The 26,756-nt window shown below is 38.6% G+C and overlaps 3 protein-coding genes across 3 annotated transcripts in view; 2 read left to right on the forward strand and 1 right to left on the reverse strand.

Moving 5' to 3' along the window:
* The window catches only part of LOC133777857 (uncharacterized protein At4g17910), a 65,291-nt gene extending 47,306 nt beyond the window's left edge, over positions 1–17,985 (forward strand). The window contains exons 15-16 of the mRNA XM_062217608.1: positions 17,490–17,588; positions 17,681–17,985. Coding sequence (XP_062073592.1) covers positions 17,490–17,588; positions 17,681–17,833 — 252 coding nt within the window. The 3' untranslated portion in view covers positions 17,834–17,985. The remainder of the gene's footprint in view (positions 1–17,489; positions 17,589–17,680) is intronic.
* LOC133777856 (uncharacterized) lies at positions 11,482–15,188 on the forward strand. The gene has a single exon (XM_062217606.1). It carries the CDS (start codon positions 12,249–12,251, stop codon positions 15,186–15,188), a length of 2,940 nt encoding a protein of 979 aa, XP_062073590.1. The 5' UTR covers positions 11,482–12,248.
* Positions 17,986–21,633: 3,648 nt separating the features above from the next.
* Positions 21,634–23,863, reverse strand: LOC133777858 (uncharacterized). Its single transcript, XM_062217609.1, has 2 exons — positions 23,029–23,863; positions 21,634–22,806 (listed from the first exon to the last, which is right to left on the reverse strand). Exons 1-2 carry the CDS (start codon positions 23,203–23,205, stop codon positions 22,432–22,434), a joined length of 552 nt encoding a protein of 183 aa, XP_062073593.1. The 5' UTR covers positions 23,206–23,863; the 3' UTR covers positions 21,634–22,431.
* Positions 23,864–26,756: the final 2,893 nt, after the last annotated feature.

The raw sequence follows: 26,756 nt of genomic DNA on the forward strand, positions 1-26,756 counted from the left end.
TAACAGGCGTCTGATCCATATCGCTTCGCATATTCCGTGGGCCATGGTTCTATACTCTACTTCTGCACTGCTTCTTGCAACCACTGTTTGCTTTTTACTTCGCCATGTTACCACATTGCCCCATACAATTGTACAATACCTAGATGTAGACTTTCTATCACCAACTACCTAGCCCAGTCTGCATTTGTGAACACTTCAACTTTTCTCTTGGTTGTCTTTCTGAAGAAAAGACCTTTTCCTGGTGTTTGCCTTAGATACCTTGGAATTCTATATGCTGCATTAAGATGTCCTTCACATGGATCATGCATGTATTGACAGACCAGACCTACTGCAAATGTAATATCTGCTTTGGTATGAGAGAGGTAGATAAGCTTCCCTACTAGTTGGTGGTACCTTTCTTTGTCAACTGGGTTTCCTTCAAATATTTTTCTCTTGTCTTTGAGCTCGATTGGAGTTTTGCTAGATTTACTGCCTAGCATTCCTGTCTCATTTAAGAGATCAAGAGTGTATTTTCGTTGGGAAAAAGAAATTCCTTTTTTGCTTCTAGCAAATTCCATTCCCAGAAAATACTTGAGTTCACCGAGATCCTTGACTTTGAACTCTTTTGCCAACAATTCTTTAATCTGAATTATCTCTTCAGTATGGTTGCTAGTAACAACGATATTATCAACATATACAATAAGAACTGACATTTTCCCTCTTTCTAAGTGTTTGACGAAGAGAGATGGTCAGTCTGACCTTGTATGTATCCAAGTTCCTTGATAACTTTTAACAACCGATTGAACCATGCTCGTGGAGATTGCTTTAGACCATAGAGTGATTTGTTTAGCTTGCAAACTTTGGTTGTATTGGGAGATTCTTCAAAACCCGGAGGCTGACTCTATGTAAACTTCTTCTTCCAGCTCACTATTTAAGAATGCATTTTTTACATCAAGTTGATGCAAGTCTCAATTTAAGTTGACTGCAAGCGAGAACAATACTCTGATGGTATTCAGTGTAGTCAATTCCGTAGGTTTGAGTAAAGCCCTTGGCAACTGACCGAACTTTGTACCTCTCAATAGATCCATTTGAATTATATTTGATTGTGAACACCCACTTGCACCCTATTAATTTCTTGTCTGGTGGTAACTCCACCAATCTCCAAGTACTATTCTGCTGAAGTGCTTTCATCTCTTCGAGAATTGCTGTCTTCCATTAAGGAGTACCAAGTGCTTCATTGATATTCTTGGGAATCACAACATCTGATAGACTAGTGGTAAAAGCTTTAAGTGGAGATGACAATTCTGCATAAGAGATTAATTTTGAAATAGGGTGTTGGGTGCAAGATCTACTTCCTTTTCTTAAAGCAATAGGAATATCTAGATATGATTGAGTGTTTGAGGGTAGGGTACCTGAATCTTTTAATTGAGGTGGTTCTATCACCGGGTCGACCTCTTGACTGTGATGAGAATTTGTCACTTGTTTATTTCTTTCTCTTCTGGTATACACCCGAATTTCTTTCAACATGTTTTGATCTTGAGAGCCATGAGAAGATGGAAGAGAAGGTGGAAGATTTTTTGGTTCAGGAATGATTTCATTCTCTTGAGGAAAGGACAGGTCTAGGGGTAATTCTAAACCCCACGAACACTGAACTTCTTGCTCGTGATGAATATGCTCCCCCTGAAGCAAAGTGGGAGTGAAGTATGGAGTATTTTCGAAAAAGGTTACATTGCTGGAGATGTAAATTTTCTTGGTGAGGGGACAGTAACAACGATAGCCTTTCTGTGTAGGAGAATATCCTAGGAAAACTGTTTTTATGGCTTTAGGATCAAGTTTACTTCGGTGTTGGGAGTGCAGACGGACAAAGGTGGTGCACCCAAAGACTTTGACTGGCAGAGTATTTGTGGAAATGTGAGGATAGAGAGACTGAAGAATAGAATATGGTGTCTTGAATTGAAGAGGCCGATTGGGAAGGCGATTGATTAGATAAGTAGCAGTGGGTACAACATCGCCCCAAAGATATTTTGGAACATGCATGTTGAACATGATAGCACGGGCTACTTCTAAGAGGTGACAATTTTTTCTTTCGGCTACTCCATTCTGTTGTGGAGACACACGAGCTCTGGTGACAATCCCATTTTGTAGAAGATAGGGACCGAGAGTGGTATTGAAGTATTCAGTATTGTTATCGGTACGAAGTGTCCGAATAGATGTCTGGTACTGTGTTTGGATCATTTTGTGGAAGTTTTGGAATACCTGAGAGGTTTCAGATTTGTGCCTAAGAAGGTACACCCAAGTATTTCGTGTATGGTCATCAATGAATGTAATAAACCAACACTTACCAGAAGAAGTAGTGACCTTGGATGGTCCCCATACATCACTATGAATAAGTGAGAAAGGGCTAGAGGGTGTATACGGTTTGTGAGGAAATGAAACACGAGTATGTTTAGCAAATTGGCAAATATCACATTGAAAATCAGCAACATTTTTATTGAAAAACAAAGAAAGAAACAAATGTCTTAAATATAAAAAAGTTGGATGTCCAAGTCGACAATGCCACAACATAATTTTTTGAGAAGTTGAATCAAAAGATGAATTAGAAATAGAACTTGAAGTTAAACAGTGCAGATAAGGCAGCTCTTTGTTCGGGTGCTGAAAGAAATATAGTCCTCCACAAATCCTAGCACTGCCAATCGTCCTCCCCGATGATAGATCCTGAAATTGACAAGAATCAGACATAAATTTAGCAAGACAACGATTATCAGAGGTTAATTTTTGAACAAAGATCAAGTTGCATTGTAAAGAAGGAACAAAGATAACTGATTTAAGAAATAAATCAACAGACAATTTTATGGTGCCAATTCCTGCAATAGGTGAGTGAGTACCATCTGCAATCTTAACACTAGAGGCAGTAGAGCAGGGACTATAAGAATCAAATAAATGAAGTAAACCTATCATATGATCAGTTGCCCCTGAATCGATGATCCATGGTGTATGGGAAGCGGAAGAGAAATTACCAGAGTGTGCAATAGATGCACTATGAGACTCGGGACCAGACTTGGGTTTTATGGAGGATTGACTAAGGAGTGTGTATAAATGTTCGAGTTGTTCCTTACTGAATGAAGGGGCAGCAGTGCCGCTATGAGTAGTGCTACTCTCAGTCTGGGTTTGGTAGGCCCTTCCGTCATTTTGGCGACGGGGAGTCCAATTTGGTGGTTTTCCATGAATTTCCCAACAAGTGGAGCGAGTGTAACTATGACGTTGACAGTGATCACACCAAGGTTGGTCAACCTTGCAATTAGGTCAAGGATCAGGATTCGATTTGCGTAATGGTGGTGGACCAGATTTTGAGACAAGAGCTGAACTCTCTACAGGCAGTAATTCTAGATTAGTAAGTATGACACGACGACATGCTTCTTCACGTCTGACCTTAGAGAAAGCTTCTTCTGTGTTAGGAAACAGAGAATGACTCACCGAACGACCTCGAAATTCATCAAGATTACTGTTCAACCTAGTAAGAAACTCAAAGACCCGCTCTTTTTCTAATTGTTGGCGCTGAAGATTGGTGCAGGTAGCACACAAAGAAGTGGTATCCAGATACAAATCGAGTTCCTGTCACAGGTCTTGTAAGTCTGAAAAGTATTGGGTAACAGTGTGATTACCTTGTTTGATTTCTTTGAGTTTGGTACGAATTTCAAAAATCTGTGAGGTATTCCCTAGATCAGAGTATATCTTTTTAGCAGCATCGCATACTTCCTTAGCAATTTTGAAAAATAAATACCTACGACTGATCTTTGGATCCATTGAATTGATAAGCCATGCAAGGACAATAGAATTCTCAGCCTGCCATTCCTTGTAGGTTGAGTCAGTCAATGGAGGGGTAGGAAGGTCACCGGTGAGATATTCGAGTTTGCTATGTCCGCAAATGACTAACTTTACTGACTGTGCCCATTGAAAATAACAATCGAGTTTGTGGGCTGTGATGTGAGAGAGCTGGTATTATGACTATAAATGGAGCCAGAGGATTGACTTTGGGCTGGAATTGAGTTAGGCCCACTAGTTTGAGAGGAGATTTCTTCACTACCTGACATGCTGACACGTGGCTAGGGCTGGCAAGTGGGGATGGATCTGTCAAAGGAGATTCTGGCAGTTTGTGTGTCAAGAGGCCAAGGCTCACGGACCGAGGCAATATGTGCCCTTTTTTTATTTGCTGTTTGGAGGGTGCGACCGAGGCTGAGTGATGCCGGACTAGACTGAGGGCAACGAACGGAGGCTGGACGAATGAAGTGCCGGACTGGTGAGTGCGACCGAGGCTGGACGAACGGAGTGCAAGGTGGTAGAGGGATACATCGGAGAGAGGTTGTCGAAGATGCCACAAGAGCCGGAGATGTCGCCTGGAGTTGCAGAAGCCGCCAGGAACGCCGGAGATGTCGCTTGGAGTTGCAGAAGTTACCGGTATCGGAGAGGACAACCGGAGCAAGACAGAAAAATTGCCGAGAAGAAAAAAAAGCCTTACGGCTTTGATACCATGAAAAATGGTGAGGAAAAAGAAATGTTTCTTATTTTCTGTGTAAATTTACAACCTAGAAATTAAGTTTATATACAGTTTTTTTATGTCAAACTATCTTTAGTACAAGATAAATACAATAAAAGAGAATTCCTATAGAGTAGGAAATTGAATTATCCTTTGGTAACGTTTTGATTTCAGTTTTTTATTTTCTGACTGTTAACATCTATAGATTATGATGTACTAATATTCTAAAGTAACTGAATATTTACAACTATGACAAAGGGAAGTATTGACAGATTGGAAATCATCTATATTAGCTGTCTGTATATTTAGTTTCCTAATTTAGAAATAGATTTGATTTTGTAATTATGTTAGAATAGTGTAAAGCCCTCTTATTTAGAAATAGATTTGATTTTGTAATTATGTTAGAATAGTGTGAAGCCTATATATTTGTAACCTATTCATTTGAATAAAACACACGATTTGTACCAATATCCTATATTTCTTTAGGGAAGAAGTTAGAACGAGCACCCAATCTCCTAAAGAAGTTGGAACAAAAATCTTCTCTTCCCATCCCAAGTTATTAGTTTCTTATTTGACCTACCACTCAAACCTGGACACTTCATCTATATATTTAAATCAGTCAAAAAATCTCAATACAAATCAGTCACAACTGCACTGTCAGAATCGTAATAAGTTAGACCCCAATTCTATCAAATGCATTTTTTTTTTGTAATTGCTCTCATCAAAAGGGTTATAAGTATTATTCTCCTATTACGAGAAAGACTTATAACCCTAAGGATGTCACTTTCTTTAAACGTCAAGCTTGCTAAAAATCTGAAATTCGGATAAAGAGCATGAGCAAACTTCAGCTTTGGGATAGCATTTTCGAGCACTTGACCTACATATATAACTCATCTATATATGCAGTCCTCTCCGCCACAATTAGATATTCTTTTTCCAGAAATCAGTCAACAAAATCATCAAGTCGTAGAAAAACAATATGAAAATTCTTCCTCTCTTCTTGTGTCAATCAAACCATGTTAAGAACTTGAAAATAAAGAACTTTGTGTGTATAATAGGAAGAGGAAATATGAAAAAGAAATAGAGAACAACACATCTCAATTACAACCATGAACTTCAACTGAATTCACAACCTGGTTTGAGAAATTCTAATCATGACAATATCACTCCTATGTATGATGGCATAGACTAACCTATTTCTCCAAGGGAGTTCATACTTGAACTGAACATTCTTGACAATTTTGTGTCTTATAAAGCGTTATCACCCTTTATCAGACATTTGTTTATACTCTTGATAGTTTACAAGTTCCTCACTGTATTCAAGATGCTTTATTCGACTTTAAGTGGAAGAAGGCTGTAGAGGAATAGATTAAAGCCTTGTTAAAAAAATTGCACTTTGACAATTACAGATCTAGTTGGAAAGAGATTTGTGGGATGCAAGTGGGTGTTCACTATTAAACATAGAATCGATGGTTAAATAGAGAGGTTGAAAGCCACCTTTGTTGTTAAGGGGTTACTTAGTCTTATGGGATATAGTTGACTATTAGGAGATGTTTGCATTGCACCTATAGCCCAACTCAATACCATTCGTGTTCAATTCTCACTTGCTGCTAATAGAGACTGACGATTACACCAACTTGATGTCAAAAATATATTCTTGAATGGTTAACTTGAAGAAGTATACATGGAGATTCCACCATGTCTCGAGAATTCGTTCAACCATAATAAAGTGTGTGGACTTTGAAATATTTGTATGGTCTTAAACAATAATAATGATACATGCACCAAAATTATATACCAAAACATTACACCAACTAACATGACACTGGTTTTTAAAACAGTGGGTCCCGTTTGAAATTGTAGGAAAATCAAACTATTTTTAGGAACATTCCTAACTTAGAATGATTCTTGTAAGGCTGCCAAATTATCAAAGATTTGACAGCTATTCTTATTCTAGGAAACTTATTAATTTGCTAATTTATTTTCTGTATATTTGTGATTTGGTTCACACCTATCATATACTTGTATAAATATATATTCACTGAATAGAAATAATAGCAGATAAAATTTTCCCAATATTTGTGACTTGGTATCAAAGCGAAACCTACCCTTTCTCTCTCTGTCTTCTTCATTTCCTTCAACCACCATGTCAGATGTTACCCAAGAATCCACTCCAACCATTCCTACTATTGTTGAATCCTCTAAAATTACCCCTGAATCTCACCCAGTTCAAATCACCACCATTCGACTTAATAGTGAATTTTTTTTGAGATGGTCTCAGTTAATCCGGATGTACATGCGAGGACGTGGGAAGATGGGCTACCTAACGGGAGAGAAGAAGACTCCCAAGGAGGACGATTCGACGTACGCTGCCTAGGACGCAGAGAACTCTATGGTGATGACTTGGCTTGTTAACTCTATGGAAGAAGACATCAGCTCCAACTACATGTGTTACCCAACTGCTAAGGAACTCTGGAACAATGTAAATCAGATGTATTCTGACTTGGAGAATCATTCTCAGATTTTTGAGTTGAATCTCAAACTCAGTGACATAAAGCAAGGTGAGGATGCTATTACTAAATATTTCACTTCTCTTAAAAGAATATGGCAGGATCTTGATCTCTTTGATACTTGTGAATGGAAATCTACTGAGGATGGACGACATCATAAGAAAACTGTTGAGAATAATCGGATGTACAAGTTCTTGGCTGGCCTTAATGTCGAGTTTGATGAGGAAAGGGGGAGAATTATTGGTAGATCACCGCTGCCTCCTATTAGTGAGGTGTTTGCTGAGGTGAGAAAGGAAGAAAGTCGAAGGAACGTTATGTTGGGAAAGAAGGCTGCTGGAACTGTTGTTGAGGGACCAGCCTTGGCTTCCAATATGGGAGCAGGAAGCTCTAAACCTGCCTAGAACAAATCTGATAAGAAACCACGGGTGTGGTGCGACTTTTGTAACAAACCTCGCCATACTCGTGAGACTTGCTGGCAGATTCATGGAAAACCAGCAAACTAGAAGAGCAAATCTGGGCGGGGACGTGGAGCACCTACAGCAAATGAAGCTGAAACCAGCCCCTTTACCAAAGAGCAAATGGAGCATCTTCAAACATTACTGAAATCCACTCTGCAACCCTCTGGTATTTCTGTTGCTTCTGTGGCACATACAGGTAACGAAAAACATGCTCTCCATTCTTTTCTTTCAACATCTACTCCGTGGATAATTGATTCCGGAGCCTCGGACCATATGACCAATTCCTCACATATATTTAAATCCTATAAACCTTGTTCAGGTACCAGTAAAGTTAGGATAGCTAATGGTAGTTTATCACCAATTGCAGGGAAAGGTTTAATTAAAATATCTTAGGGAATAGATTTTAAATCTGTTCTCCATGTTCCCCAACTTCATAGTAATCTCCTGTCTGTTAGTAAATTATCCAGAGATTCTAATTGTTGTGTTATTTTCTATGAATCTCATTGTATTTTTCAGAACCGAAGCTCGGGGAAGACGATTGGCAGTGCTAGGATGAGTAATGGTCTCTACTATTTTGAGGATATTCTATCTAATAATAAAATTGCTCAAGGACTTAGTAGTATCAGTTCTTTTACTGTTTATGATCAAATAATGATTTGGCACTACAGATTGGGCCATCCTAGTTTCTCTTATTTAAAACGTTTATTTCCTGGTTTATTTAAGAAATTAAATCCATTATCCTTTCATTGTGATAGTTGTTTATTGGCCAAGAGTCAAGGTAAATCTTAAATCCAAAAATCTTATTGTCCTTCTAAACCATTTTACCTTTTTCATAGTGATGTTTGGGGACCTTCTAAGGTCACCACAATTTATGGTAAAAAATGGTTTGTTACGTTTATAGACGACCATACTCGTCTTTGTTGGGTTTACCTAATGAAAGAAAAATCTGAAGTGGCAAAATTTTTTACCGATTTTTATTCTATGATTGAAACCCAATTTCAAACTAAAATTAGCATCTTAAGGTCTGATAATGGTACAGAATATTTTAATAAAATTCTGGGCAGTTTTCTAAGTGGAAAAGGCATATTACATCAATCTTCATGTCCAGATACCCTTGAACAAAATGGCTTAGCTGAACGCAAAAATAAACATTTGTTAGAAGTTGCTAGGACTATGATGTTTTACATGAATATGCCTAAATATTTGTGGGGAGATGTTGTACTTACTGCCTCTTATTTGATTAACAGGATGCCTACTCGTGTTTTACAGTACATAACTCCTTTATCTTGTTTCAAAAAAGGTTTTCCTAGTTCTCGGGTTTATTCTGAATTACCCTTAAAAAATTTTGGTTGTACTGCTTATGTACACATTCCTAAAAGGTCTAGGTCTAAATTTGAACCAAGAGCTGAAAAATGTGTTTTTCTGGGGTATCCCCCTAATAAAAAAGGATATAACTGTTTCAATCCTCTTACAAATTTTTTTTTATATTTCAATGGATGTTTCTTTCCTAGAAACTACTCCATATTTTTAGAAAAATTTAATTCAGGGGGAGAATTTAGAATAATCAAATTTTTGGGAACTTGTTCCTGTACCGAATATTATATTGGATGCTTCTCCTTCTCTTAAAGATGTTCAAACTATTGAAACTGAATCTGAAATTGGTCTGTCAGATAAAGAAATACTACGATTGATTAAAAATCGTCAAAATCTTGAGCCTGTGGTTTATACTAGAAAGAATTTAATTGAAAGAAATAAAGACCAGCAACTCATCTCAGAACCTGATCAATCTGAAGCCCTGAGTGATGGTCATCTGAATACTCCAGGTAACAATTCTCATTCTATTCATCCTTTGCCTCCAAGTGTTACTAATCCTGAATTCGAGCCTTCTGTAGAAATAGCACCAAGAAACATTAACTCAAATCTGCACCTTCCTATTGCCATTAGAAAAGGGACCCGAGCCTGTACTAAATACCTTATTGCCAAATATATTTCATATAACCAACTGTTTGAAACTCATAGAGCATTTACCACAAATATTTCAGACCTTGTTATGCCTAGAAACATACAGGAAGCACTAGAGGAATCAGCTTGGAAATTAGCAGTGTTTGAAGAAATGAATGCCTTAAAAAAGAATGATACTTGGGAGATGGTTGAGCTACCTGAGAAGAAAAAAGTTGTAGGCTGCAAGTGGGTTTTTACAGTAAAAACCAAAGCTGATGGGAGTATTGAGAGATATAAAGCGAGGCTTGTTGCAAAAGGCTTCACTCAAACCTATGGGATAGATTATCAAGAAACGTTTGCTCCTGTAGCAAAAATAAACTCTATCCGAGTGCTTCTTTCCCTTGCAGTGAACTCTAATTGGTTGTTACATCAATTAGATGTAAAAAATGCATTTCTTAATGGAGATCTGGAAGAAGAGGTATTTATGAGTCCTCCTCCTGGCTTTGAGAAGAGTTTTGAAGGGGGAAAAGTGTGCAAATTGAAGAAGTCCTTGTACGGACTTAAACAGTCTCCAAGAGCATGGTTCGAGCGTTTTGAAAAGGTGATAAAACACAATGGATACACTCAAAGTCAAGCTGATCATACTATGTTTTATAAACATTCAAAGGAAGGTAAAGTTGTTATCTTAATTGTTTACGTAGATGATATTGTGCTAACAGGGAGTGATCATTGTGAACTAGAAGCTCTAAAGAAGAAGTTGGCTGAAGAATTTGAAATCAAGGACTTGGGTGCATTAAAATACTTTCTTGGAATGGAGTTTGCTAGGTCCAAAGAAGGTATCTTTGTAAATCAGCGTAAATATGTCCTTGATCTTCTGAATGAGACTGGTTTGTTGGGGTGTAAGCCCGCTGAAACACCGGTTGAACCACAGGAAAAATTGCAACCCGCTCAAGAGGAGAATGTAAAGGACAGAGTGCTCTCAAAGGCTGGTTGGAAGACTGATTTATCTATCTCACACGCATCCAGATATAGCATTCCCAGTGAGTATGATAAGTCAGTTTATGCACTCACCTGGACCGAAACACTTCAAAGCTGTTTATAGAATTTTGAGATACTTAAAGGGAATACCTGGGAAAGGACTCATGTTCAAACCACGGGGTCATCTACAAATTGAGACTTATACAGATGCGGATTGGGCTGGTAGTGTATTGGATAGAAGGTCTACCTTAGGCTATTGTTCCTTTGTTGGAGGTAACTTAGTTACATGGAGAAGTAAAAAGCAGAGTGTGGTTGCTAGAAGTAGTGCTGAAGCAGAATTTCGAGCTGTTGCTCAAGGTATTTGTGAGATCTTGTGGATAAGAAGGCTACTTGAAGAATTGAAGGTATCACAGTCATCTCCTATGAAGTTGTATTGTGATAACAAGGCTGCTATCTCAATTTCACACAATCCAGTTTTGCATGATCGTACAAAACATATGGAAGTGGACAAGCATTTTATTAAGGAGAAAATAGAGGATGGTTTAGTGTGTATGACTTATATTCCTACTGAACAAGTAGCTGATGTATTCACAAAAGGATTGTTTAAAAACAGTTTGATTTTTTGAATAGCAAGCTGACTATGGAGGATATTTTTAAACCAGCTTGAGGGGGAGTGTGGGAAAATCAAACTATTTTTAGGAACATTCCTAACTTAGAATGATTCTTGTAAGGCTGCCAAATATTCACAGATTTGACAGCTATTCTTATTCTAGGAAACTTATTAATTTGCTAATTTATTTTCTGTATATTTGTAATTTGGTTCACACCTATCATATACTTGTATAAATATATGTTCACTGAATAGAAATAATAACAGATAAAATTTTCCCAATATTTGTGACTGAAATAAATATGATTGGCTAAAAGATACTGCCACAGGTCAGTTGGTGTAATATTTTGATGCATAATTTTAGTGCACATATCATTACTCCTTGAACAATCTTCCGGGTTTGATAAGTTCACAACATTAATTATTCATATTAGTCATACTTGATGTCAGACAGATCATACACTCCTTGCAAATTCTCTCTGGAAAAAAAAGATAGCAATTTTGATTTTTTTTTTCAATAATCTTTGCACGTGATTATGAGAAAAATGTGTTGAGATTAAGAATATTCTTATTGAAAGAGTTTGACATGAAAGATCCCTGATATCTAGGTACTTTTCTTGGCATTGAGGTTGCACAATCTAGAAATAGTATTTTTGTCTCTCAATGCAAGTATGTCTTGGTCCTTAAAAAGATTGGAATGCTTTGATGTAAACTCACCTCAACGCTATTGGACTCCAATAAGAAGATTGGCTCAAGAATAGATGGAATGCTTGATTGGTTGTCATATATTAATCTCATGCTAGACCAGATATTGGTTTTCCTGTTAGGGTTGTCAATTAGTTTATGAATATATGGAAGAACATATGGAAGTTGTTACTCGAGTCCCAAGGTATCTCAAGATGATGATAGGCCACCCTTGACGTATGTGTATGCTAGGGGGGTAAGAAGGAATGACAGGTCAGCAAGTAGTTAGAAGGGCTGGGGTACAATGTATTGGGGTACAGAATAGAGCTCTGAGCTTGAGTATTAAAGGGGAGTATTACGTATTATGTTCTTTGTGCTGTAAGAATTGTGTTGTATTTGGAGAGAATCCTAGCTCTCGAATTCTGGGTATTTTTAATGAAAAGGCAGCAAGGGAATTCAAGCTTATGAATCCCTGATTTTATTCAATTCTGAGTTAATTTCTGTTAAGTTTTACTGTGATACCTACCAAGTGGTATCAGAGCAACAGATCCAAGATGGGACCGAAACCAAATTTTCAGATCGAGCTGGTGGAAGAGAAGATCGAAGAGGTACAGTCTGAACTGAGGCAGGAAGTTACGGCAATTCGATCGCAGATCGAACACCTGCCGCAGGAGCTGGACGCTTTACGAGCTGACACACAACGAATTCCAGAATTGGAAAAGAAGGTGGAATTCTTGGTTGCACATATCACGCAGCTGCTCCAGTCAACTCAGCGACCGGGAATGGCAAGTACAAGTGCGGCGGATGATCGACAGAAGAAGGCAGTCGACGGCGACAGCTCTTCCTCTCATCCAGCAACCGGAGCTCCTTCGGCGATGCACCCACCTCCAACACCGTCGACGGGGCAGCCGTTTACACATCCTGACTTACAGCAATCTCGCGATTTCCGACCACCACGCATCGAGCTGCCATTGTTTGCTGGCGAGAACCCAGAGGGTTGGGTCTTCCGTGTGGAGAGATTCTTTCTTCTGAATCGATTGAGCGAAGCAGAAATGTTGGAGGCAGCTAAAATCGGCCTGGATGGAGACGCTCTTACTTGGTTCCAATGGGAGAATTCCCATCGCCAGATTACTTCATGGGCATTGTTGAAGCACCTTCTCATGGTGCGATTCCGATTTGCTCCCGTGGGGTCGTCGACAGAAGAGCTACTGTCCGTCAAGCAAGAATCTACAGTCAGAGCATATCGGCTTCAATGGGAGGCTCTGGCATCTAGAGTAGTCGGTGTTCCTGAACACGTCTTGGAGGGAAGTTTCATCAAGGGGTTGAAGGAGGAGATCCGTGGGCCGTTGCACGTGTTACAACCGTCGGGCCTGGCCCAAATCATGGAGACAGCCCAGCGCATTGAAGAGGGCCATTTCCTATCTGGATTGGGTTTCCACCACCGAACTGGATCGGCTAGGGCACAGGCCGCCCCAATTTCGTTGCCCAGATTTTCACAGCAGCATCCCAGCACGAGATCGACTACGGCGTTTTTGGCCAGCTCCCCGCAACCATCGTCAACCAGCACTGGGCCACCGTCAGCAACGCCAGTCACCCCCCCTCCCTTACGACGGCTAACGGAGCAGGAGTACCAAGATAAGAAGAATCGTGGGGTCTGTTTTCGCTGCGATAAGAAGTTCCATCGGGGGCACGTTTGTGAACAGAAATCTTTGCATGTGATGTTGATTGCAGATGAGATCGAAGGTTCAGAGAGCCAAGAGTCAGCCCCCTCTAGTCCAGATTCGGGGGAGGAAACAGTACAGGAAGAACAATTAGCGATGCTGTCTCTTAACTCATTAGTGGGCATATCATCAGCTCACATAATGAAAATATTGGGGTCAATAGCCGAACACCCAGTGACTGTGCTTATCGACAGTGGAGCAACGCACAATTTTGTGTCGAAGGACCTCGTTAATGCGGTTAAGTTGCCCGTTACAGAGACTACAGCTTATGGGGTTTTGCTGGGCACCGGGGGACGAGTACGAACGGAGGGGCTTTGCAAGAATGTGGAGTTAGACCTGGGGTCGCTACGGGTGGTGACGGATTTTTTACCGTTAGAACTGGGGGGGAGCCGATGCTATCTTGGGTATACAGTGGCTGAGTACTTTGGGGAATATGCAAGTGAACTGGCGCACCATGGTCATGAAATTCGAAATTGGGGTACATGGATTACATTGCAAGGGGACCCTAGTTTATGCAAGTCGCAGATCTCCTTGAAGGCTTTGATTCATTCAGTTCAGCATGAAGGACATGGCTATTGGATTCAATGTGGTGCACTTACTACCGAAGTTGACAGTAGGCCGACTGAAAATGGAGCTGAAATACAAGGATTACTGCAGAAACATGAAGCTGTATTCGACATGCCAAAAGGACTGCCACCCCACCATTCTCATGAGCACCACATCACCTTGAGAGGAGATGGCCCCATTTCAGTGCGCCCTTACCGGTACGCGCAGATACAAAAAAATGAGATAGAAAAATTGTTGACGGAGATGTTACAGGCGGGGATAGTTCAGCCCAGTACCAGTCCCTTTTCGAGCCCCGTACTGCTAGCAAAAAAAAAATATGGGAGTTGGAGGTTTTGTGTCGATTATAGAGCATTAAACCGTGAAACAGTTGCTGATAAATTCCCCATTCCAGTCATTGAGGAGCTGTTGGACGAACTACATGGGGCAAGGGTCTTTTCAAAACTCGACCTCAAGGCGGGTTATCACCAAATAAGGGTGGCAGCAAAGGATGTTGAGAAGACGGCCTTCCGTACCCATGAAGGACATTACGAATTTTTGGTTATGCCATTCGGCCTAACCAATGCTCCAGCCACTTTTCAAGCCTTAATGAACGATGTTTTTCGTGAGTTTTTGAGAAAGTTTGTCTTAGTTTTTTTTGATGATATACTTGTTTACAGCGCTTCCTTGGAGCTTCACTTGCAGCACTTAGATTTGGTGTTATCTCGCCTCCGCCAGCATCAGTTGTATGCAAATAAAAAGAAGTGCTTATTTGGGCAGTCACAACTGGAATATTTGGGGCATATTGTTTCAGCAGCAGGTGTTTCGGCAGACCCACTAAAATTGGCAGCGATGGAAGAATGGCCAGCACCCAGAAATTTAAAGGAGCTAAGAGGATTCTTGGGACTCACCGGTTACTATCGAAAATTTGTAAGAGGTTATGGGTATTTGGCAAGACCGTTAACGGACCAGCTCAAGAAGGATGCATTTGGTTGGAATGAAGAGGCTCAGGCGGCATTTATGGCACTTAAGAAAGCATTGTGTGAGGTCCCTGTTTTAGCCTTACCAAATTTTGCTGCCCCATTTATAGTGGAGACGGACGCATCGGGGACGGGGATTGGGGCTGTTTTGATGCAGGAACAACGTCCAATAGCTTATTTCAGCAAGGCGTTATCACCTAGAGATCGCTGCAAATCAGTTTATGAAAGAGAGCTTCTGGCTATGATTTAGCTATACAAAAATGGCGTCCTTACCTTTTGGGCCGCCAGTTTATAGTTCGAACGGACCAGCGGAGCTTAAGGTACTTGCTTGAGCAAAGAATGGTAGCAACGGAGCATCAAAAGTGGCTTACGAAGCTGCTGGGTTATGATTTTCAGGTCCAATACAAGCCAGGTTTTCAAAACAAAGCCGCTGATGCTCTCTCACGGGTACCAGAGATTGGCGCTTGCAATGCTTTATGCATTCCTAATCTGATTTCTGTTTCAGATTTAAAGAATCATGTAGCTACAGACCCAAATCTGGCTGCCATTGTTCAGCAACTTCAGCAGGGCAAAGAGGTACTGGGATACTCTTTTTCGAAGGGGTGTTTGAAGTTCAAAGGGCGGCTGGTAGTTCCCTCTTCTTCGCCGTTTATATCGCTGATATTACAGGAGTATCACTGTAGCAACATGGGGGGTCACGCAGGGGCATTCCGCACATTTCAGTGCATCACCGCTGATTTTTATTGGCAAGGAATGAGACAAGATATCCAAAAGTTTGTTGCTGAATGTCATACTTGTCAACAAAGCAAGTATTTAGCGCAGTCTCCAGCTGGTTTGTTACAGCCATTACCTATACCGGACCAAGTTTGGGACGATATATCGATGGATTTCATTGAGGGGTTACCGTGTTCCAATGGGTTCGATTCAATCTTAGTGGTGGTTGACCGTTTGTCTAAATATGGCCATTTTGTACCTCTTCGACACCCTTATACAGCTGCTACTGTTGCTGCCGTTTTTGTCAAAGAGATCGTCAAATTACATGGCATTCCTAAGTCCATTGTTTCCAATAGGGACAAAGTATTTCTCAGCCTTTTTTGGAAGGAGCTGTTTAAGTTGCAAGGAACTTCGCTGAAATATAGTTCAGCTTATCACCCACAGACAGATGGCCAAACCGAGGTACTCAATAGGTGTTTGGAGACCTACTTAAGGTGTTTTGTGAGCTCTCGGCCCTCACAATGGGTCAAATGGCTGGCATGGGCAGAGTATTGGTACAATACAGCGTACCATTCAGCAGCGGGAATGACGCCTTTTAAGGCTCTTTACCACAGAGACCCCCCGCCGTTGATAAGGATTGAAGGCAATCATACTATTGTTTCTGCTGTGGAGAAAAATTTGAAGGACCGTGACGCTATTTTGGATCTGTTAAAGATGAATTTACAGCGAGCTCAACAAAAGATGAAAGCTCAAGCTGATAAAAAGAGGCGCGATGTTCAGTTTGCAGTTGGGGACAATGTTTATGTGAAGCTGAAACCATATAGGCAGCAGACTTTGGCAAAAAGAAAAAATCAGAAGCTTGGACCTTTATTTTTTGGACCTTTTCCAGTTCTGGCCAGAGTGGGATCGACAGCCTACAAGTTGCTACTGCCACCTCAAACGAAAATTCACCCAGTTTTCCATGTTTTGATGTTGAGACCCGCTTTAGGCCCACATCAAACAGCCATTCCTTTACCGTCCAACTTGACTGAAGAGCTGGAGTGGCTTCTTGAGCCTGAAGCGATGTTGGCCTTGCGTCCCGGTACTCAATTTCAGCAGCCACAGGTGTTGATCAAATGGCTACATCTACCGGGGTTTGAGGCGACTTGGGAGGATTTGGGCACAATCCAGCAGCAATTCCCAGATTTCCACCTTGAGGACAAGGTGCGTCTTTGGGCCGGGGGTAATGATAGGCCACCCTTGACATATGTGTATGCTAGGGGGGTAAGAAGGAATGACAGGTCAGCAAGGAATGACATAGGTTGACCAAATTTTAAGAGTCTTTTGTGGGAGACTTTTTTTTATTACTATTCATCTTGATCGTATTTTCATTTTATACTTTTCTGAATTTGTTTGTCATACGGAAAAATTAAGTTATTGTCCTTTTTTATATCCTTCGAGTTCATTTTAACGTATCTTGATGAATAGACTTTGAATCTTTGACTAATCAATCTAAAACAAGAGATCCCCACTCAGCAGATTCTCTGTTGATAGTTGTCTGCTGGTATCTTAGAATTCTTTACTACATTACAATGTAGAATTTACCATATTTTACAATGATATAAGTAACGGACGAGCTATTGTCAATAGTTCAATTTATTTCTTTTTTGTTTTGTCCTCTGTAATTTAGACTCATGCCAAAATGTATAGTGGTCAATAGTTCAACTAACTGTCTACTGTTACTCATCATATTCCTGATTATTCATATTATGCTCTCTTAACTTCCTTTAAAAATTTATATATTTATATATATATATATTATATCACTCATTAACTTGAATTATCATGTATTTTTCAGGTGTTAGGAATACTAATGCTCTCCGATTTTATCCCTGGAAGGAATACTTCTGTTCTCGAACAAGCTTATAATCAAAACTTACTGGCTACCTTTCTTTTGGTAAACCACAAATCCTCCTGTTTTCACTATGCCTTTTTTTTTTTCCGCCCTTAGCTTGCTCAAAATGATGAATGTTTTTCCCTCTTCTTCAGGCAAACGTGCTCACAGGTCTGGTAAATTTGTCTGTGAATACCCTTTTCGCATCATGGACAACAGCTCTAACTATCTTGGTCGCCTATGCATTTATTTTATCTATTATTATTGGACTATTAGATTTTTATGGTATTCGTTTAAAGTTTTGGTAGGACTAGAGTAACGTATATAAATATATGAACTGTCACGACACGAGTTAAGGACATAAACAGGGCCAAAATGAGGAGCCAAATTTTACTTATCTCAAGACAACATTTTTATTGACCTTCAGTGCAGGATTTGACATCAGAATTTTATTTTTTTGTTTGTTACTTTCGTGTCCTGATTCCTCAAAATGTGAATTTGAATTTCGATAGAAGGGCAATTTTCATAAAATTTAATATTATCTTTTGTCACATAAAGTTGCTTTAGATTCTCTTATAGTGTTCATCTCATTATTTTGAAGTGTTCAAACCATATATCAAAAGCCAAGTGTTTTGGTGAAGACAAAGTTAGTAGTGATATTCTACTTGTTATAATATAGTTTTAAGTTTCATTTTTTTTAAAAGTAAACGAATATGATATTATGTTCGAATAAAGATAAAGGATGTGATTAGCATTAGAAATGAGAAAAGAGCATAGAGAATGAAATGTAATGAATGAGCTCAGTCGAAGCACTTCGACTGGGTATATTTAAGATTACAAAGAAGCCTTTAGAAACAATGAGAAGCAATTTTGTTATAACAAACTCAAATAGAATTGAGACTTGTTGACCTCGTTTTTCGTCAACTTAAATATGAAGAGCGCTAAACAAAAATATGGAAAAAGTAAAAGGATTCAGAGGTGTTCTACGTGGTTCAACAATTAAAATCTGTTTAGTCCACGAATACTATTATTCCCACTACTCTCTCCAAACTTTGAAGGAAAGCAATTTGGCAAAGTATTCTTTAGTACAATTTTGTGCGTCTCTACAAATGAATTACTCCAGGCTATTTATACACCTAGTCATGAAAATATTTTCCTCTAATTCAGGGAAATTACAATCAATCAAATAAATTTGAAATAAATACTATAAATGCATTAATTACATAATATCCCATAAAATTTAATATATGATAATAACGAATCTATAGGAAATAGGAATTTCCTAACAGTCTTTCGCGTGCAAAATGCGTCACTGAGCTTGATCGTTGTGCTGACGCGCTTTCGAGACTGGCCAGGCTTCGAGCTCATCATTCTGGTTATAACCTCCTCCTCATCTAGTGATTTTGTCGAACTCATTCCTCGGAGAAGATTGGTGTGTTTGAGCCTACAACTCATGCTTTAACTCTGATAACAGATCTGAAATCGTATGTCAATTTATACAAGTGTGCAACCAACACTTGTTATTTTCGAGCTTACATTTCGAGACTATTTTCCTATTCTTGAAATTTGGGTGTAACAAGACTAACTTGGCTGTAAGAACACACACAGCTTGACTAACTTACAACAGAATCAGTTACAGTGCTATACCCCCCTCAAACTATATTTGGGCTGAGCCAAATGTAGTTTGTTACATAAAAATCGAAACCGAGGAAAAGACATGGGTTTAGTAAACAAATCAACCAGTTGCTCTTATGTTGAAATGTATCGTACCTCTAGCTTATCATCAGCCACCTGAGCACGAACATAATGAACATCAAGTTCAATATGTTTAGTCTTGGAATGAAACACAGGATTAAGAGCCAACGATTGCGCACCCTGATTGTCACACCACAGAATAGGAAGCTGGGGATGAACTTGATGCCAATCTCGCAAAGCAAGGAATGTAGCCAAACCAATTCAGTAGCTGCCGAGGCTAATGCCTTGTACTCAGATTTTGTACTCGACCGGGCAACTGCTCTTTGTTTCTGTGAACTCCAATTGATGAGGTTCCCACCCAAGAACAAACAAAAGCCACTGCTGGACTTGTGATCATCGAGACTTGAGGCCCAATCAACATCAAAGTAAGGTTCAAGAGTCAACAAGGAAGTTGGTTTGAAGTGAAGCTTGAGATGAGGAGTGCCTTTGACATAGCGAAGAATACACTTACAAGCATTCCATGATTGATCGTAGGAGTCGTTAAAAATTGACTAAGCTTGTTCACAGCAAAGACAAGATCCGGACGTGCAAGTGTGAGATATTGAAGAGCTCCAATAGTACTTCTATAGAGCTCAGGTTTGTCAAACAAATCACTATCATGGAAAGCAAGTTTGTTTCCCAAAACCATAGGTGTAGGACACTCTTTTGAGTCCTCAAACTGAGTCTTAGCTAAAAGGTTAGAAGCATATTTAGACTGAGTGAGATAAAGACCAGAAGAATTTCTATAAGCTTCAAAACCAAGGAAATAGTTGACAAAACCAAGAGATTTGAGAGCAAAGTGAGTATGAAGATCAGAAATAAGATCAAGAATATGCCGCCGATTAGCTCCTGTGATGAGAATATCATCCACATAAACCAAAACAAGAAGAATAGAACCATTTTTCGTCATGTGAAACAAAAAAAGTGTCTGAAACAGAAGCTTGAAGTCCCCAATCAAGAAGAGCCCGACGAAGTTTGTCAAACCAAGCTCTTGGAGTTTGTTTAAGACCATAAAGACCTTTATGAGTTGACAAACATGATAAGGTTCAGACTTGTCCTCAAAACTAGTTGGCTGCCTCATAAACACCTTTTCTTGTAAATCACCGTTCAAAAAAACATTATTGACATCAATTTACTGAATATCCCAGCCACTGCCAAAGAAAATACAACACAAATAGTAGAAGCTTTAATGACTAAAAGTGTAAGTGAAATCCAACCTAGGAGTTTGCTGAAAACCTTTCGCCACCAAACGAGCCTTAAACTTATCTAAAGAGCCATCAACATTATACTTGGTGCGAAAAATCTATTTGCTACTGAGAATATTCTTCTCAGGAGTAGCAGGCACTAAACTCCACGTACCTTTAGCTACTAAAGTAGAATATTCATTGTGCATAGCCTCTTTCCACTCAGGAAGACTCAAGGCAACCTTAACCGAAGTAGGCTCATCATAAACCTTGGTAGTAGAAGTAGAAACCAAGTAGACTTTGGGCTTGTAGATACCAAATTTAGACCTGGTTTGCATATGATGGCCTTGAGGCAATAAGGGCGGAGCAGCTGGAATATGAGACTCAGGAACCACAATCTCATCACTAACGGGCAAAGCAACAACAGGGGAAGCAAGTCGAGAAGATACAGTAGCTGAAGCCTCTAACTCGGAGGTGACACCATCTTCAGGTGTACGAGGAGGGGGAGAAGAACAAGCAACTGCAGAACTGGAAGAGACAGATGAAGAACAAGGAGCAAAGATGGATGCTAAACCAGTAGGGGAAGACATAAGAATTGGCAAAACAAATGCAGGAGCATTGAAGTTACTGCGTATAGGACCTTGACACATGGAAGTAGAAGAGGAAAAGAGAGTACAATAAGGAAATTCAGATTCATTAAAATTGACACTACGAGCAATATAGATGCGACTCGAAGTATGAAGATAGCGATAGCCTTTGTGGAAAGGACTATACCCTAGAAAACACACTTAGAGGTTTTGAAAGCAAATTTGCGAGTGTTGTAAGGTCTGAGAAAGGGAAAACAAGCACAACCAAACACTTTGAGCAAATTATAATCAGTTTTATAGGAATAGACACTCAAAAGGAGACTTAAAGGCACAAATAGTAGTAGGCAACCGATTAATAAGATAGACAACAGAAACAAAGGCATCCCACCAAAACAATAAAGGCATTTGAGCTTGAGCAAGAAGAGTAAGACCAATTTCAGTCACATGTCGATGCTTTCGTTCAACTCTTCCTTGTTGTTGGTGAGTACGAGGACAAGGGTACCTAAAAATAATGCCTAACTATTGAAGAATAGGTTGAAGTTTATGTTATTCGCGCCCCGCCCCCCTCCCCAATCAGTTTGCAAACCCTTTAAAGGTGTATCAAATTGCTTTTCAACAAGTGTTTTGAAGTTGTGAAAAATAGAAAAGGCATCAGATTTGGCTGTCATAGGATAAATTCAACCATACTTGGTAAAATCATCTACAAACAATATGTAAAATCTATACCCTCCAGGAGAGGATGAGAAGGCCCCCAAACACCCGAGTGAACCAATTGAAGTGGTTTAGTAGTTTTTTAGAGTAGAAAGAGCAAAATGCATCAAGTTATTTTTACCAAATTTACAAGCATCACGGAAATTCAAATCTGATTTAGAACAATTCACATTAAGAGATTGTAAAACTTTGGTAAGTATTACACTAGATGGATGTCCAAGTCGATTGTGCCAAATGGCAGCCAGTCGAGAGGACGGATTACATGAGGAAGGACTGGTCACAACACAGTCAGTGTTATTACCAGCATAAGATGTACTAAGACAAACAGAAGGAGACTTGAAACCGAAAGAGCCATGAGAGGCAAAGACACTAGAAGCTCTCGAACTGTATTCTCCTCGTCTCCTTGTCCTTAACAACACAAGAGTTAGAAGTAAATTCCACATTAACATCATTATCAGCAATTAATTGAGAAATACTAATGAGATTCTTTTGGATATTAGGCACATGTAACACACGATGCACGTGAAGAGGTTTTGCAGAAGGAATATGAACATAACCAATAGTAGTAATCGGAAGAAAAGAGCCATTACCTACAACCATTTTACCTTTCCCTTTGTAATCATACTTCGTAGTCAGAGCAACAGAGCGTTAGAAACCACATGATGAGAAGCTCCACTATCCATGTACCAATTAAAGATCATTCACAGTGTGAGCAGTAGCAAAGAGAGCTTGTGGATCAGCAAATGTGACCTCAAAAGTAGCTGCAGAGCTGATATCTCCTTGAAAACTCACATCAAAATGCCTGTAGCATTTGAGCACAACATGACCAGGCTTGTTACACAGTTGACAAATCAGACAACTACCAGTGTTCCGATTGTGAAAGAACCTGCCACCTCTACCACGTTGATAACTCTGATTACGAGCAGAGTGACCAGAAGATGAAGTAGCGAACTCCTTCTTAGTGGCAGCATCATAGTTAGTTGTAGGATTTTGAAGATCCAAAGCAGAAATGGCATGTTGTTGCTCAAGATGCATCTCCTGGCTTTGTAGCATGAACTGGACTTCCTGCAAAGTAACGGAATCCTTAGAAGTGAGATTGACAACAACCAACTCATACTCACTTCCCAAGCCACCAAGGATTTACATAATCATATCATCATCAAAAATTGCTTGACCCGCAGCCATCAAAGCATCAGCTAAACATTGCATCTTGAGAACATATTCGTCCACAGGTGTGGCCCTTTTCTTCGTAGTCTGGAGCAAACCACGAAGTTGAAGAACACGCACCTTAGATTTGTTGGAGAAGATCTGAGCCAACACATTCCACATCTCATTGGCCGAAAGACATCGAGCAACATGACCTAGCATACTCTCAGAAATCGAATTGAAGAGCCAACTCATAAGGAACTGATCCAAGCAAATCCAGTTTGTGAACTCGATTAGGAATAGACCTATCAGCGACATCTGGATCCGCCATTGTTGGCTGAGGTTGAGCTCGAGTATCGTCCAAAAATCCTTCCAACTAACGCGCACACATAGTTGACAAAACCTGAGATCTCCAGTAGAAGAAGTTGTTTCGATCCAGACGAAGCGTCAGAGGAACAAGATGCGTTGGAATCACCGTCGCAGCAGTGGCCTGAGTAACACCAGAAGAAGAGGAGGAAGTAACCCTAGGAGCATTGCTCGAAGAAGATGCCATGGAAGCAAGAACAAGATCGAGAGAGAAAAAAATCAAGGCACTGATACCAAATGAGAAAAGAGAAGAGAGAGATAGAGAATGAAATGTAATGAATGAGCTCAGTGAGCTTCGACTGAGTATATTCCAATATATATAAGATTACAAAGAAGCCTTTAGAAACAATAAGAAGCAATTCGAGACTAAATAAGCTATAAGAACGCACACAACCTGACTAACTTACAACAAAATCAGTTCCAGTGCTAATAATTAGAAATTTGGAAATTGGAATAAAGATGTTGCATTAGAATCATGCATTTGATCATGATTCATGTTTTATGAAAATGGTCGCAGTAGAATTACTAGGCAACGTGTACGTTTAAATACTGCTCACAGCCACACCGTGTTCATGTGGATCTAAAATGAGGAAAATACAGGGCAAGCAAAAGTAAAGAGGTTTTTTTTTGGTTTGTTTGTATTTCTCTGATTTTTCCATATGAGTTTTCAGCTATTATGGAATTTGTTTCCAATGTGTATTTTGATTCTTCTATACTTTTGGTGTGTGTATAATAAGTTGGGCAAAGATAGAAATTAGAAAATTATATATATTTTCTAATGCAAGAGAACAAGGTGAATCCAGTAATAATGGAGAAATTTTGTTGTGTGATTATTTAATAATGAGCAATGAAATAATCTGTAGAATTTTCTTTGATTATAAATTTAAAGAGAGAGCAATGGACTGTGGGGTGAATTCTAGGGGGACTTGGAGGGTGATAAAATACTCTTGTCAAACTTGGTGGATTGGATGTATTCTGTAACATCTTTGGGGAAGTGTTTTATTAACGTTCTTATAGAATGATTGGGAGAGTTGCATGGTTTGGTGTAAGCATGATATGGGAGAGTTGCATGGTTTGGTGTATGCATGATATGGGAGAGTTGCATGGTTCACTATAATATTGTATTCAGCAAGGGCCAAGGGTGATTGTTTTCAATACATATTTTTGGCACAACTCATGAACGTGGCATGAATTGTGGGACTCAAAATAGTGACAAGGCTGAGCATAAATATCATATTCATAAAGATGAAAACTCCCACAAACCATGACAAAATAATGGAGAGACGTTGGATGATATAGTTGCTAATTAAGCGATATATTGATTGAGAAGATGTTGGTTTCATATCAGAGCATATCTTGGTGTAGCTTATCTCGGATTATATCTTGGAGTATCGACTCTCAGAGACATTATCCTCATATTATTTATTAATTGCTATGCCTTGTATTGTCTCTAATCTTACCTTTCCAAAAAAATAAAGAATGATATTAATTGTTGTGTTCACGTATACAAAAGTTCCTTTTTACATTTCTTAGTCCATTTTCATTTTTTCTTCTCATAAGACATACTAATACTTGAGCAGGTTGTATGACTAAGTAGTGGTATCTAAACTAAACAGTAGTTTCTTTATTTAGAGCTATATTTCATTGGTACAAACGTTGTGTGGTTACTCGTATTTATAGCAGTACCTGGGAAACTCTAGAGTGCACTTAATATTATGAAGCAAGGTTGAACACTTCTTAACATACTCTACAATATACTATTGCTTTAAAGACTTTTATTCATGATTATTGAACGTTTTCCCCGCCACAAGACCTGGTATGGCATATGAATAGCCTTAGTCACAGGTTCTCAAAGTTTAGGAAAAATCAATCGTAGAAATCCATTTCCAAAAAAAAAATAAATAAATAAAAAGAAAGAAACCTTGAGAATAAGGAATCATGCTTCTCCTTGTCCATTGTAAACAAGTGATCGTAGTCCTTGGATGAAGCCTTTCTTGTGAGCACATTGAGTACCCTACTCATTTTCAAAGCTTTAAAATATGGAGTTAAAACATCATCATATATATAACATCAACCAAACACTACCAACCATTAGAGGAGGAGTGTTGCTCTCTTTGATGACTACGATTCGAAAGCTACACAAAATAAATGGGTTTGGGTTTATCTTAAATGAGTTTGGCTCATTTTCAGGTTGACACAGCTAACCCGTTTATTAAATAGGTCATTTTCGGGTTGACTCGTCTAACTTGAAAATGACACGATAACAACTCGTTTTTTATATTTAGTTTTTTAAAAAGTATTAAATTGGTCATAAACAAGTCATCAATGTTAAATTATTCATAATCAAGTCATATGTATTAGTGTTAAATAAGTCATAAATAAGTTAGTAACGTACTAAATGAGTCATAGACAGTTATACACGGGTTAAATATCATAAATAAGTTAATGAGTTGACATATTTACACAAATCGAACACAAATTTTTCATAAATGGGTTATACAGATTGTGTGGTGTCAATCCAAATATAAACATATCAGGTTCAAGTTTAATTTTTTGATATGATTATTAAATGGGTTAAGTTTGAGTTTAATGCTTGCTTACGATACACGAGTCTTGATATGACATGAACACAACTTGCAAATACAAATTGTCACTTCGAGTTTTGGGTATGCCTTGCTTTTCCATTTTTGCTATTTAAGTTCATATTTATCTGATTTTTTGATATTGATTTTCAGCTAGTATGAAATTTGTTTTTTTTTTCTATGTATTTCAATAAAAAATAATGTCTTAATTGTTAGGACAATGTACAATGATACTTTTTTTATCCAAGATACAATGGAAGAGAAGCCCAATTATATATATATATAAATATATTTCGAAGTATGATATATCTACTCTCACATGGACAAATATAATTTCAATTTTTGTATGATGGTGTAAAATATAATTATTTAGATTTTAGAATATTTTACAAAATTTTAAAAAAATTTAAATAATTTATAGTGTCGAGAATAAGATTTTAACAAATTGTTTCACACGTGTATAAAAAGCACGCGCGCAATTATTTTAACATCATTTTTTATACTGTAAATTATTTAAAGTTTTCTAAAATTTTATAAAATATTAAAAATAACTACAATATAAACTGTAATAAAAAAATTAAAATTATATCTTACCTAAGTATGGAGAGATCGTTGGATGTAATTACATTACAAAATGTGTGTTGTATAGTATAATTTAACTTATTTTAACTCATGCCATTTTTCTTCACACTCATTAACATTAGGGAAATTTCACTTTTTATACATATTAATAGGGACAATTACATAACAATTCGAGCACTAATTACAATTTCAAATTGATGCTAAACATTCCCATATTTCCCAAAATACCCCTTTCATTTTTCCACCCCCAAAAAAATTAATATCTCACTTCTCTCTCTACTCTCTCGGTTTCTCTCTCTCTCTCTCTCACTCTCACAAAAAACCCAGAGACGTTCAACT

Source organism: Humulus lupulus, chromosome 5 (genome assembly GCF_963169125.1).
Source record: "Humulus lupulus chromosome 5, drHumLupu1.1, whole genome shotgun sequence".
Taxonomy (NCBI): Eukaryota; Viridiplantae; Streptophyta; class Magnoliopsida; order Rosales; family Cannabaceae; genus Humulus; species Humulus lupulus.

What these genes read in the sequence shown, in the direction of transcription:
- LOC133777856 (XM_062217606.1), top strand. Translation starts at nt 12,249, where the DNA reads ATGGGACCGAAACCAAATTTTCAGATCGAGCTGGTGGAAGAGAAGATC.
- LOC133777858 (XM_062217609.1), bottom strand. Translation starts at nt 23,205, where the DNA reads ATGTCGCTGATAGGTCTATTCCTAATCGAGTTCACAAACTGGATTTGC. An exon ending in TCTTCTCCAACAAATCTAAG is followed by an intron (nt 22,807 to 23,028) that starts GTGCGTGTTCTT and finishes GTTACTTTGCAG; the next exon opens with GAAGTCCAGTTCATGCTACA.